The 13,114-nt window shown below is 35.4% G+C and overlaps 1 protein-coding gene across 3 annotated transcripts in view; it reads left to right on the top strand.

Moving 5' to 3' along the window:
- Positions 1–13,114, top strand: part of ccser1 (coiled-coil serine-rich protein 1) — a 95,515-nt gene that overhangs the window by 30,446 nt on the left and 51,955 nt on the right. For all 3 annotated transcript variants that reach the window (XM_067394907.1, XM_067394906.1, XM_067394908.1), the window contains 2 exons: positions 4,159–4,300; positions 8,445–8,522. In XM_067394907.1, coding sequence (XP_067251008.1) covers positions 4,159–4,300; positions 8,445–8,522 — 220 coding nt within the window. The remainder of the gene's footprint in view (positions 1–4,158; positions 4,301–8,444; positions 8,523–13,114) is intronic.

The raw sequence follows: 13,114 nt of genomic DNA, 5'->3' as shown, positions 1-13,114 counted from the left end.
TCCTGCAGCCAGGCATTCAGATCACTTGTATTTTCCAACACGTGTATGCAACCGTGAACATGGGCAGGATTCTTCTCCTCTAGTGCAAAGTTAATATGTGATTAAAAGAACAAAGGGCCAGTCTTTCCCTAATGCTAATGAGGATGCTAATGGCCTAATGAGAAAACGGCGCTAATAGATGTAATACAGAACATCGACTCACCTGAGGGACTCTTTTACCTCTGACAGATGCAAGTAGAGAACTCCAGTGCTCTGCCTCTCAACAACTTTAAATAACATAGTGCCTCTAACTGAGAGCTCACGCAGGGGAGATGTCAGCCTGCTAAGCAGAGGTCATATGTTTAAAAGAACAAAGTAGGTGACAGTCTTTCAGTAGCATAATCAGATCATGGCTGGAAATGAGGTGATAATGGATATTATTTAGTGGGGCGATGCAGGTGGCTTAATGATTAAAGTGGAATATGTAGGTGATACTCTTGATGTTACTCTAAATGTTGAGCATAATGAAAGCATAATGAAAACACCCTGAGGTCAGCAGTTTTTAGGTACATCTCGGGGCAAAGTGTTTTCCAAGACTTGATTAGTAGCAGAATTGCCTCTACTAAATGTAAATGGACTGTGCAATCTCATAAATTATCTTTAGGCTTTGCTCCAAAACTTAGTGAGCTACCTACGTACAGTAGGCAGCCATTTTAAGACCTCGTAGGCTCTATCGTTATAAATTTAAGGTGCAATAGGTGATTCTCTACAGAAACATTTTTTGTTATTCTGGTTGAAAGTCTCCTCATATCCTGATAGCAACCACTATATTAAATGTATTTTTATAAATGTATATCATCTGTGGAAGGCATAGGACCATAAAATGTTTATATTATTATTTTCAATACGAATTAAATATGATGTCCTACCTGCCCGTCAACATATGTTTGCTCTCACGCACACTGTTCGTGCAGACATCGTACATCATCAGTGCGTTCCAACCGAATCAAAACAACAAGCTTATGCTATGTTCACGCCATAACTACCGTAATTAAGAGATGGCAACCCGTGACGTTCTAACCAGAGCTGTTCTCGGAATTATGCGTTTCCATATCAACAGTTATCAACACCGAAATTAGTCTGCAGCAGTCAAGTACAAGTTGTTTACATTCATTATTATAGTAATGTTATGTGCTTTGAGACATGAGGTAGTTTAACGCTGTCTCTTGTGACACTTTGCCGAGAGCAGCTGTGTGTGTGTGTGCGCGCGCGCGTTCATGTGTTTTGGAGGAGGTGTGGTTTTGGACTGCGATTTCCAGGGAGGGTGGGATTGTATGCTTTCAATGTTAGCAGGCTAACGTTAGCATTTCCCAGATCACCTACTTCACCTTTCAATAAAGATCGTCCACTTATAAGTAGATGAAAAGAAGAAATCCTAACACTAAATATGGTAGCTGTACTCCTGCCTTCCGAGCTAATTATATTTTCATAGATGTGGAGCTCAATAGGGGGTTTGTAGAATTTAAATTACTGACTAAAGGTCAAAAGAACCATTTGAACTAACATACAGGCATGTACAAATTGTGCTGAACTTGTATGACTAGAAATAGCACACCTTGAAGTGTTATGAATATGGCCACTGAGAGGACTGACATCTCCAAGGGAATTTGGAGAAATGTTCATTATAAATGTGCACTACTGTTTAAAAGTTTGAGATCGGTCAATGGGATATTTTTTTTTTTCAGGATTCTTTAATGAATATAAAGTTCAAAGGAACAGCTGATATTTCGAAATAGAAATTTTTTAACATCATAAATGTAATGTAATTACTTTTTTGATTGATTAAAAAAATTTTTTTACTGACCCCAAACTTTTGAACAATAGTGCACTTGTATAACAAACAGTTCAATGTGGTTAAAACTGGACTGTTTTACCTTACATTTGTGTATGGTATGCAATTTTGTTTACTTGACTATTATGCTTTTACCTTAGCAACATGCCAACTCCAAACTCTAAATGTGAGTCTGAGCATATCTATTTGTATGACGAACTTCCTACATATAACTACTTCAAGTCAGTCACGAGGCTCAGTTTCTGTTAGCATGTTCATCAGCTAAGTGTTGTCACAGTGTGACCTTCACCTCACATCTTTAAATTACTCTAGTTATTGTAGCCAAACCCAATTCCTGTTAAACCGAATCATATAGGCCCTGACATCTAAAATTGTGATTAGTGATTGAATATAGATAATTATCTGATACATACTGTAGAGCTTCTGTCAAGTAAATAACATCCCCTTTCAAATAGAACAATAACACTGACAGTTCTGTTTATAAGAGGCAGCATTTAACACCAGGTCTGTGTTTTAATGTGTCTGGAAACTGCTTGAAAATGGCAAAATTGAGTCCTTTTTTCTGGAAAACATTTCAGAATGGTGTTGAATGCCTCAGGCGTCCAAGCTAAAGGAAATCTAGAGTTGTTAAGGAATAATATACAATCACTCCTGCAGTGCTCACTCCGATTTCCTTTTTTTAAAGTAATAAACCTTGTGTTTCCATACTTCTGCTTTTGTAATTCATGTGTGCAGTGATCGATTTTCCATACCGTGCTTTGACAAAATACATCCGTTGATTCGTGTCACAGTAAAAGACAATATTAGAGGAATCTGTTATGTGCCATAGTCAGTTCTCACAGGCAAAAACAAAGAATGAAGTGTGCTTTTGCTGCTGGCTTTCTGTGCAGATACTGAGTTATACAGGCTCTAATATTTTAATGAGTATGTTGAATGAGCACATCCTCTCCTATGCCATGTCTCAGCACGGGGATCATGAATAAGTCAGGATTCTGTCTGTTTTTTGAGGCATTTAGCAACACAAGCCATTTATGAAGTCTTTCGTAAATTCACCAAGCAGCAACAATTGAATATGTACTTCAGAATGGATAGTATGTTTTTTACCACTACGGATTGAGGAAAAAGAAAACTTATTCCCATTTTTCTTAGAGGATGTTTCAGAAGGTGATATTAATTGACAAGTGTGAGATGGAAAGCTTGCAAAGTGCAAAGTGAAATTTCACTTTCTTCTTGCAGCTCCAAGGACACTCACCACAAAGGCCCTGAAATCAACAGTGTGGAAATAAAAAACGACAACAAAAGTGTCAGTTGTTTGTTTGGAAGGCTCACTGTGTTTACGGACTCGTCGACTCTCCCGTTGGAGGGGTTCCAGGGAATCCTATTAATTTAATTTTCGATTAATTCTAATCGAAAACTCAGAGGTTCCTTTTGATCTTCTGTTATTGCTGTACTTTTAAAAAGCATAAATACTTAATTATTTCTGACACGCTTGAAGAAACGTATAAAGACAAGTCTGGATCTGCAGTGTGATTTTTCTCTTGAGCAGAATCAAAGTGCTGTAATTAAGAAGAGGTCTTCCAGTGTGTTTTGTGTTGAACTCTCAATAAGAAATTTCTATCTGTCCAAATACCCTGTCCGTCCTTTGAAGATATCTTTGATATCCAGTATTGATATGCAGTGGGCTTTTATTCTTTGAAAAATGAAGAGCGAAAGAGATTTTCTCTCGAAAATAGATATCGCCTTACCCTTGGTTGGCAAGTGTTTGATTTTGTGTACGTCATTCCTTGGAAAAGACGTTCAACCCCCATATAATTACCCTTATATTGCTCCCATATTTGAACTTTATGTTGTTCAGTCAAGATCTTAGCAGGTTGGAATAATGTTTTGTAACCTCTTAACATCTAATTGTCAGAGTTTATATATAGATTAGTATCCACTTGGACTGAATGAAAGGCCTGATGAAGAGGGTATGACTCCTTTCCAGTATCTCTCGAGGGTCTTTCTCCCACTCTAAACCTTTGCCTTTCTGTCTTTTTCAAAAAGCACTCCTAATCAAGTTTAATTTAATCTCATTCTCTACATAAAAGATTGATCTGTTCATTTGCCCAGAAATCTGGATGCAATAATTAGACTAAAATGAAGTTATTTACATTTGATTCTAGTTTGAATCATGTTTGAAATTGCATTAAATGCTGATATATTGCGTTGCATGCACATTAATTTGCCAATATATGTTGGAAATCCATTTTTCTGTAGATTTTCTTGTATCATTACCCCAAAACTCAGACCGTTTCTTGCTCACAGAAATTTTCTTATGTTCCTTCCAGGGAGCAGCGGCCGATGTCTCTCTGTCTGTCTCGTGATGATGAACCTTTGGCCGGGCTGGAGGCGTTGCCGTTCAGGCTGATGCAGCAGGACTGCACAGCGGTAAAGACTCTTCTGCTGCGGTTACGCAGGACTCTGCAGGAGGTAATGTTCCACACTGACAGTTGATTCATGAAGCTGCTATGGCCTTCATCACGGGTACATTAGAACAGGTAGAAGAGCTCTCCGTGCCCTGCCAGTTTCATGCCTCATCATTCAGGGTGAACACCAGGAGGATATCACACTCAAAAGAGCCACATTCAGTCAGTAAGTAGACCTTGGTTAGAGTAGACACCATACTTGATGTGACACGAATGAAAACAAGACTGTGAGAGGTAGAAAAGCGTGCCACAGTGTTGATTTGCTCTGCCAGTGAAACATTACAGTAAGTACTGCTGTACAGGTCTAGTATCATTTGTTTTTGTTTTTTGTTTTTTTGTGTGTGTGTGTGTGTGTGTGTGTGTGTGAACTAAATTATTTAAATACATTTTGGATGCACTTAAATTTAATGTTTTTCATAGAAATTTTTATATTTTTGATCGGTATCGTTTGGTGTATTTAATAGTACATGGACATTTCCCCCTTTTTTACATTTAGATTATATTTGCGATTCATTTAAATTTATTTTTTATTAAAAAAAAACACTAATATGATACTCTTAAATATAATTTTCATCAAATCTCAAAATGAACATTTTTCATCGTGAGGCCTGAATTTTTTTTTATGGCTTTAAAGGTACACTATGTAACTAACTTTTTTTTGTTGTTGTTCAGAATGAACAAGTAAATTAAGTAAATGCATAATCAATCATTCTTCCAAAATGTTTTTTTTTGTCTTACCCTGATTTAAGCCTATTTATAAGTGTTTATATTTTAGACCTGACTGGATGGTTTTGACTCGAAACTGCATACATATGTCACTCACCCGTACGTGTCTCGTCATATCCATAGATAGAGAAATTTTGCTCTGGCTACTTTGATGCATGAATGGTGTGGGAGTAGTAGGGGTGTGTCACAATATATCGCAATACAAAAATGCAACAATATCTTATCGTGGATATTGACAATATGTGTTGTGCATAGTTAACCAAAAATTCAAATTTACAGAGTTTTAGTGGCAGTACTACATTAAGCTACTATATATAATGTTGAATATAATGTATAATAATGCAATGGGGGAATATTTGTGGGTCCTGATAATGCCAAATGTCTTATGTTACCAGTAAAAAGTGGCCTTCATTATTTTAAATATATCTAGTCAGTGACAGAGAGTATTCATCTGAAATAAATCTGTGTTTCAGTGTTAGAAACATGAATATTTTTATTCTGGTGTCACCATTGTCCTGTGCATTGGGTTACCAGCACCAAGTCCAAGCCTATTCATTTCCACTCCCAATGTAATGCCAAATTTAGCATTTAGCATCAACAGTAAATTTTTTTTGTTAACCTTTTACCATATGTCTTGAAGTATCGCAATAATATTGTATCGTCAGTATCATGATATATATCGAATCGTGACATGAGGGTTCTTCTGCAAAATGCATGCAGTTTTGTTTTTTATCCCTTAGAGGGACAAAAGTTACATAGTGTACCTTTTAATTATAATTTATTTAGACAAAATAGTATAGAACTTTTCAACTGTGTCCCTACACTTTCAGAACAGTGATAAAGTGTTTTACTTCTGTTGTGGTAGTAATATGCAAATTAATTGAATGCTCTTTAAGTTACCACAATAATTAAAAAAGCTCTTGGTGTCATCCCTTACTGTTAATAATAGTAATGTTCACCCAACTTAATTTACTGAGCAGAAAACCTGAATTTCCATTCCACATTCATCCAAGTCATAGCTGCATGAACTCAGTTTTACATTCCCTCACAATAACAATCACTTTCCTCAGTGAAGGTCCACACAACAGAGGAACATGAATATTGAAGAGGAAATTCTTTGGCCTCTTTACTGACTCTCATTAACATGCAAATTAGCCATCTTCCTTCAGCTTTTGTAAACTACAGTGTAATAAGAACCACCATGACTTATGCATTTTTGCATTTGGTTTTATTTGCTTGACCACAGATTTTAAGCATAGCCTGTTCTTGTGTGTCTTTTGGGCTTTTGGTCATTTAAAACCTCGTTTCTGACTAATTCAGGGCAGTGCAGTGAGGAGTGAGTTCAAAATGTTCAAAGATTTTGATTCAGTCAGATTTTAAATAGTAAATGTGAAAGGACCATAGATTGTCTGCTCACACTTAGTTCTTATAATAGAAAAGATCTAGACTGGTTTCAGAAGCGTTTAACCATTCAGACATAGATTTTGTTTGAATGTTACCTAGACTTGAATCAAATAGCTTTTATGTTTTTGTATTGCCTATTGACATTCAGAACCTGGCAATGCATCCCTCGTGGATTTAAACTGGCTTTTTGTTGTTGTTTTTTTTCTGCGTCCTGCCTGGTTCATTTACATAACTATTGCATTTCCTACCAGGAAAAAAAAAAAAAAAAAAAAACAGTTCAGATGTGCATATATAAACATTTTTATAATCACTTCACATTCAGAGCAGAGATTTTAATATTAAACAGGTTAAATTCTTAAATTGTTTAGCATTTTTAAGAAAATCATTTTGACTTTTGTCATTTAACAGTTTTTGTTTGAAATGCACTGGGAAGAATCAGCATTAGTGAAACGTTTGTCTTGCTTTTACTTTTTTATACCTTCTTGATTACCTCAATATGTTTGCACTTTTCATTATAGTTTTCTTGTCCTCTCCTTGCGCTTAAAATGCAGTTGTAGAAAGCACATTAATCAAAAGCAGCACATGTCGGATCAGTCTCGATTCCTTTAGTAATTATGGAGTCTGAAATACTGCTTAAAATTCATTCACGTTTGCTGTGAAACATTTACCAAAATGACATTGTAATGGTTGTGATATTGTACCTTGTTTGAAATTTATAGACCCGTTCAAACTACTTGATTATAGTCTCCTCTTTTTTATTTATTTTTTTGTATTTTCCCTGCCTGTGGGGTAGCTGCATGTCATAGGCCCTCTCCACACCCACCCACAAATATTGCTTCTTTATGAAAGCATTGCTACAGAGATGCACATTAGAGAGAACTGCTACTATTTTCTGTTTTTTGTTTTTTGTTAACTTTGTTTGGTTTTGTTTTTGTTTTGGGTTTGTTTTTGTTTAGTTTTGTTTTGTTTTTTGTTTTATTTCTTTGTTTTTTGTTTGTTTGTTTTTGTTTTTTGTTTTGTTGCTGCTTTTAAAAAGAAAGTGCTGCTATGGAGATGCACGTTAGAGAGAGCTGCTACTATTTTTTGTAAGTGTGTGTTTTGTTTTTGTTTTGTTTGGTTTTGTTTTGGTTTTGTTTTTTTTGTTTTTGTTTTGTTGCTGTTTTGTTCTTAAAAAGAAAGCACTGCTATGGAGATGCACATCACAGAGAACTAAAACTTACTTGATTTTTTTTGCTTAAGGTTAATTTTGTTGTGTTTATTTTGGCCAAATGTGAAGAAATTAACCTCGTAAGCAGTGCAGTGTTTTTTTTTTTTTTTTAAACTAACCAAATAGCTTAATATATTGCCTGCAGGCCTCTCTTCTCGGAATAAAGTGTTCCATGTCTCTGACAGTGTCACAGCTCTCTTTCTCACATATTAATTTAAGGGAAAAGGGTTTGAGGCTAGAGCCTGGAGAAGAAGGGGTTGTCTTCTCCCCTGTTTGGATGATATAATGACATGATATGTACGACACTGGCTAATTTCTCAGTGAGTTTCTTTAATGAGTTTTAGAGTAATAACAGTGTGTTTTATATATTGGGTATCAAGACAAAGAAAAACACTTTTAAAGCATTTATTGACAATTAATATTAATTTCTACATATACATTTTAACATTACAAATTGTATAGATTAACTTTATTAAATGTGTTATGAACATGAACAAGCATAAATTAAAAATTCACAGTAGTATATTATAAAATAGCTAATGAATGGGGTTGTGGGAGTTTGTACATGAAATTGGTAAAGCAATCTTTTATAAGTGCAAATGATATTTTGAAGGCTTTGGAGAACATGTAGTCTTCAGCTATGTCTTGGCCAGAAAGTTTAAAATGAACTTTTTAATACTGGCAAGTGTAGTCAGAGCCAACTAATTCAGAGTGAGATGAGCAGAATATTATTTACAGTCTGCTTTTTTTAATAGTTATTTTCTTTTCATGTGCTCATTAAATATTAAGATGTCTGATCTTTGCCTTTCAGAGCACTGAGATCAGTCCTGCCAGCAGCCTTCACTCTCTACCCATAAGCCCCTGCAGTGAGAAATCACTCCCCTTTAAGGTAATTGTCCATATTCAGTGTTGTCAGAAAGTGTTTCTTTTCTATTAATAATGTGGATGTGAACATTCTTTGCTGCTGAGGTATCATTGGTGGGTCACACTTTGATTTTAAAAAGCTCACTTTCCTTTTTTTTTCTTCCCTGAAGATTTCAAAGCCCGTAGATCAAACATAATGACGGTGCTAAATGACTGCATTGAGGCAGAGGTCTCTGTTTTATGTAGTTAATTTTCCCACTCCATTGTGCTTCTCCTAAACACACTCTACTCTTTTCATTCTGGCTTCTCTCTTTGATACAATTTGAGTAATTTTCCCACTATATTGATGAGATTATTTGATGATGTGCCCTGATCCTGTGGAGATGGGCTAGGACTGTCATTGGGAGAGGTTTATGATTTTGTATGAGGAGCTTTTGCTTAGTAGAAGAGGATTTTGTTTTTCATCAGGACTTTTTTTCCCCCGAACGGCTCAAAAATACTGCGAAGTGGAAATGAGGTCTGCGTCTTTCTCTGTCCTCCTTACTGACCTACATGGAGTGCTAACAGAAGCGACGGTTGCGGCAGCGATTCACGTGACATTACGGCTCATCCGTAGCCTAGCGCCACGCAGCGGGAGAGGGAGATGCTTAGAATAGGACGCCATGCATTCTGACATTGTGTTCAGCTGACAGGAGAGGGGTGGGACTTGTCCTGATTCATTCCGTAAAAAAAAAGGAAAATATTCCCGATTTTAAAAATAAAACCCTAGAACCCACCTGAGACGGAACCGTGTCACTTTTCGTCCTACTTTTAACAGAAAACTTCTCTCACCAAACATTTGTTATCCCCACCTTCTTAATAATTAGAGCCTGCAGAAAGAGTTCTCCTGCGGCGAGAGCGTGGCGTCGGTTAAGGGAATAATGGAGCCTCTTGCTCTGCATTTTGGTAAAATGAGTTCGGACTGGGGTTCCAAACTCATTCGTCCTGGTGTCCCTGTCAGCTGCGCATTAATAACTCCTTGTTAAATGGGTGTAGGTGCGGCCACCACTCTGAGGGTGCCCTGTTTGAAGTTTATAACATCACAAACCTCCTTAGACAGAAATCATTGAGGACATCTATCACATTTACTCCTTTTTTTGCCTCCCTTCAAAGTACATCTGTGAAATACTCTGTGCTTCTCTAATCTTGTACCATTGTTGGTAATGAAAGGTGAAAGGCAGGTAGGACTGGGCAATATAGCAAAAAAAAAAAATTCTTGTGTTTTTTCTTCTTCTCTTCAGCCTTTTAATGTCATAATCATATACTGAACAGTACACTGCCTTTCAAAAGTTTGTGATTACTTACTAATATATATGTTTTTGAAAGACGGCTGTTTTTATTTGATCAGAAATACAGTACAAACAGTAATATTGTGAAATATTACCAATGAAAATTTTTTCTATTTTGAATGTGTTTTTAAATGTAATGTATTCCTGTGATGACAAATCGAATTTTCAGCAGTCATTATTCCAGTCTTCAGAGTCACATGATCCTTCACAACATTCTAATACTCTGATTTGCAGCTCAAGAAATATTTCTTATCAATGTTGAAAACATTAGTGCTACTTAATATTTATTTAGAAACTAAATAAAGCACATTTTTTCAGCATAATCTAATGAATAGTGAATAATGAACCAGTATATAGCATCCCAGCAAAGATGGATGAATGGTAACAAACGCAATATTTACATAATATTATTTATTATTATTATTTATTTATGAAACCATTTAATTTGAATTACTTCAGTGTATTGAATTGATTAAAATTAGATGCTTTTGAAACATCTCTGTATTATGAAGGTTAGCAAAACTAATCTAATGACATGGTCTTTAGGAAAGTGAATATTCAATATTTTTGGCCCAGACCTACCACCTGGATACCTTTGACTGAATCGATTGCAATGATGTTAAGTGTTGCCTTTTATGATCAGGGCTCTGTGATAGTAGGACGTTCTCATTTATTAGGTCCTTCGTCCCCTTCTTGCCTCAAGTGTTTAATCTAGGACAGACAGATGGAGGAGCCACTCAAATACAGCTTTACAGCACGGGGTAGAGACCCAGCTCTCTGTCCTGTGTGTTGTGTATCTGTGTGTGTTTGTGTATGCAACTGTGACCAAACACCTCTCTAGAGGTCCTCCATGGCACTGCACAGATAAAGTGCCTCTTGTTAAACCTCTATAATTAAGATATAATTAAATATTCCCCACAGGCAGGGATTTGGAGGATGTTACATTCTGCCTGTTTTCTGCATACATTGCTCAGTACATGACCTTTTTTTTATTTTTTTTTATGAATAATTAATTTTTAAATACTTCATTGTTATATGTACATTACAATTTTTTGTTTTTAAAGAAATTGATAGTTTTATTCAGCTAGGTTGCATTAAATTGAAACTGTAAATACTTTAAATGAACGCTGTTGATCATGTTTTCCTCAAAAATATTAAACAGTACAGCTGTTTTTAACATTCATAATAATAAGAAATTTTTCTTGAGCACCAAATCAGCTTTAGAATGATTTGGGTCTTGTGACACTGAAAATTAAGCTTTGCCATCACAGAAATAAATTACATTTTAAAATTCAAATAGAAAACCGTTTTCACAGTGTTACTGGTTTTACTGCATTTTTGATCAAATAAATGCAGTCTTTGTAAGCATAATAGACTTATTTTTTTATTTTTTTTAAATATAGACCTCAAACTTTTTAATAAAAGTGTATATTCCTAGACTGGCATTCAAAAGTTTGAAATAATATAGACATTTTGGTAACACTTTACAATAAGGTTCATTAGTTAACTTTAGTTATTGTAATAACTAATATGAACTATCCATGAACAATACATTTCTTACTGTATTTACTAATCTTCGTTAACGTTAGTTAATAAAATTATAGAGGTTTGTTGTTTGTTCATGTTAGTTCACAGTGCATTAATGTTAACAAGATTTTAAAAATGTATTAGTAAACGTCGAAATTAACATTAACAAAGATTAATAAGTGCAGTTCATTATTAGTTCATGTTAACTAATGTAGTTAACTAAAGAACATTATTGTAAAGTGTTAATGACATTTTTATGTTTTTGAAAGAAACTGCTTCTGTTTGGCCAATGTAGCATTTAAATAATCTGAAATACAGTCAAAAATACATTTTGGTATTTAAGACACTGTTTAATAAAGTGTAATTGCAAATTGCAATTGAAATTGCAATACAAAGACTTTATTTGCCTAACTCTTTCTTGCAAGTGTACACCAACTCGAAAGTGTCAAATGTTGTTTTTTAAAATGTCTAAACAAAACAAAGAATATCTAATTTATTTGAGAGTTGAAGGCTGTTTCATGTACAATAGTCTCGCAAAAGAAAGCAGACAGTATCTAACCAGGACAGAGATAGAAGTGAACATCCCTGCTCCAGAACAACAAGAGGACAAGTGCATCAGAGGCTCTTGTTTGGGAAACAAACCCCTCACTGGGTGCTCAGCTGGATGCTTCATTGAACAGTGCTCACTAAACACCATCTTCAGCTGTAACAGTGAAGGCAAGTCTCTTAGATGCTGATGGCCTTTAGGCACAGTTTCAAAGAAAAACATACATCTGAAACTGGCAAATAAGAAGAAAAAGTAGAATGGGCAAAAGAGAATAAAGATTCACTGGTAAACGGATAGAAATGAATGTTAAGTTCTGTGGGAGAAAGAGGGGTATGAAGCTTCATATTGTTGGAAGGCAAAAGGTCTGCCATTATTCTTAAGAATAAAATTTGCCTTAAAGGGATAGTTCACCCATCTGTCACCATTTACTCACCCGCAAGTGGTTCCAAACCTGTACGAATTTCTTTTTTTTTTTTTTTGCTGAACACAAAAGAAGATGTTTTGAAGAATGTCGGTAAACAAACAGTAGATGGACCCCACTGACTTTCATAGTATTTTTTTTTTTATTACATCAACTTTTTGGTTACCCAGAGTCTCACGAAACTCACACAGATTTAGAATAACCTGAGGGTAAAATAATAACAAAATTTTCATTTTTGGGTGAACTAACCCTTTTACATAACTTAAAGGGTTAGTTCACCCAAAAATTAAAATTCTGTCATTTATTACTCACCCTCATGCCATTCCACACCCGTAAGACCTTCGTTAATCTTCGGAACACAAATTAAGATATTTTAGTTGAAATCTGATGGCTCCGTGAGGCCTCCATAGGGAGCAATGTCACTTCCTCAGTCAAGATCCATAAAGGTACTAAAACACATCTAAATCAGTTCATGTGAGTACAGTGGTTCAATATAAATTATATAAGAATATTTTTGGTGCACCAAAAAAAAACAAAATAACGACTTATTTAATAATGGCGGATTTCAAAACACTGCTTCAGAAAGCATCAGAGCACAGATGAATCTGTGTATCGAATCTGCAGTTCGGAGCGCCAAAGTCATGTGATTTCAGCAGTTTGGCGGTTTGACTCCCGATCCGATTCATGATTCGACACACTGATTCACTGTGCTCCGATGCTTTCTGAAGCAGTGTTTTGAAATCGGCCATCACTAAATAAGTCGTTATTTTGTTTTTTTGCCGCACCAAAAATAT

The sequence above is a fragment of the Chanodichthys erythropterus genome, chromosome 9 (genome assembly GCF_024489055.1).
Source record: "Chanodichthys erythropterus isolate Z2021 chromosome 9, ASM2448905v1, whole genome shotgun sequence".
Classification (NCBI taxonomy): domain Eukaryota; kingdom Metazoa; phylum Chordata; class Actinopteri; order Cypriniformes; family Xenocyprididae; genus Chanodichthys; species Chanodichthys erythropterus.
The sequence above is the reverse complement of the archived record's forward strand: the minus strand, read 5'-3'. Positions and strand labels throughout refer to the sequence as shown.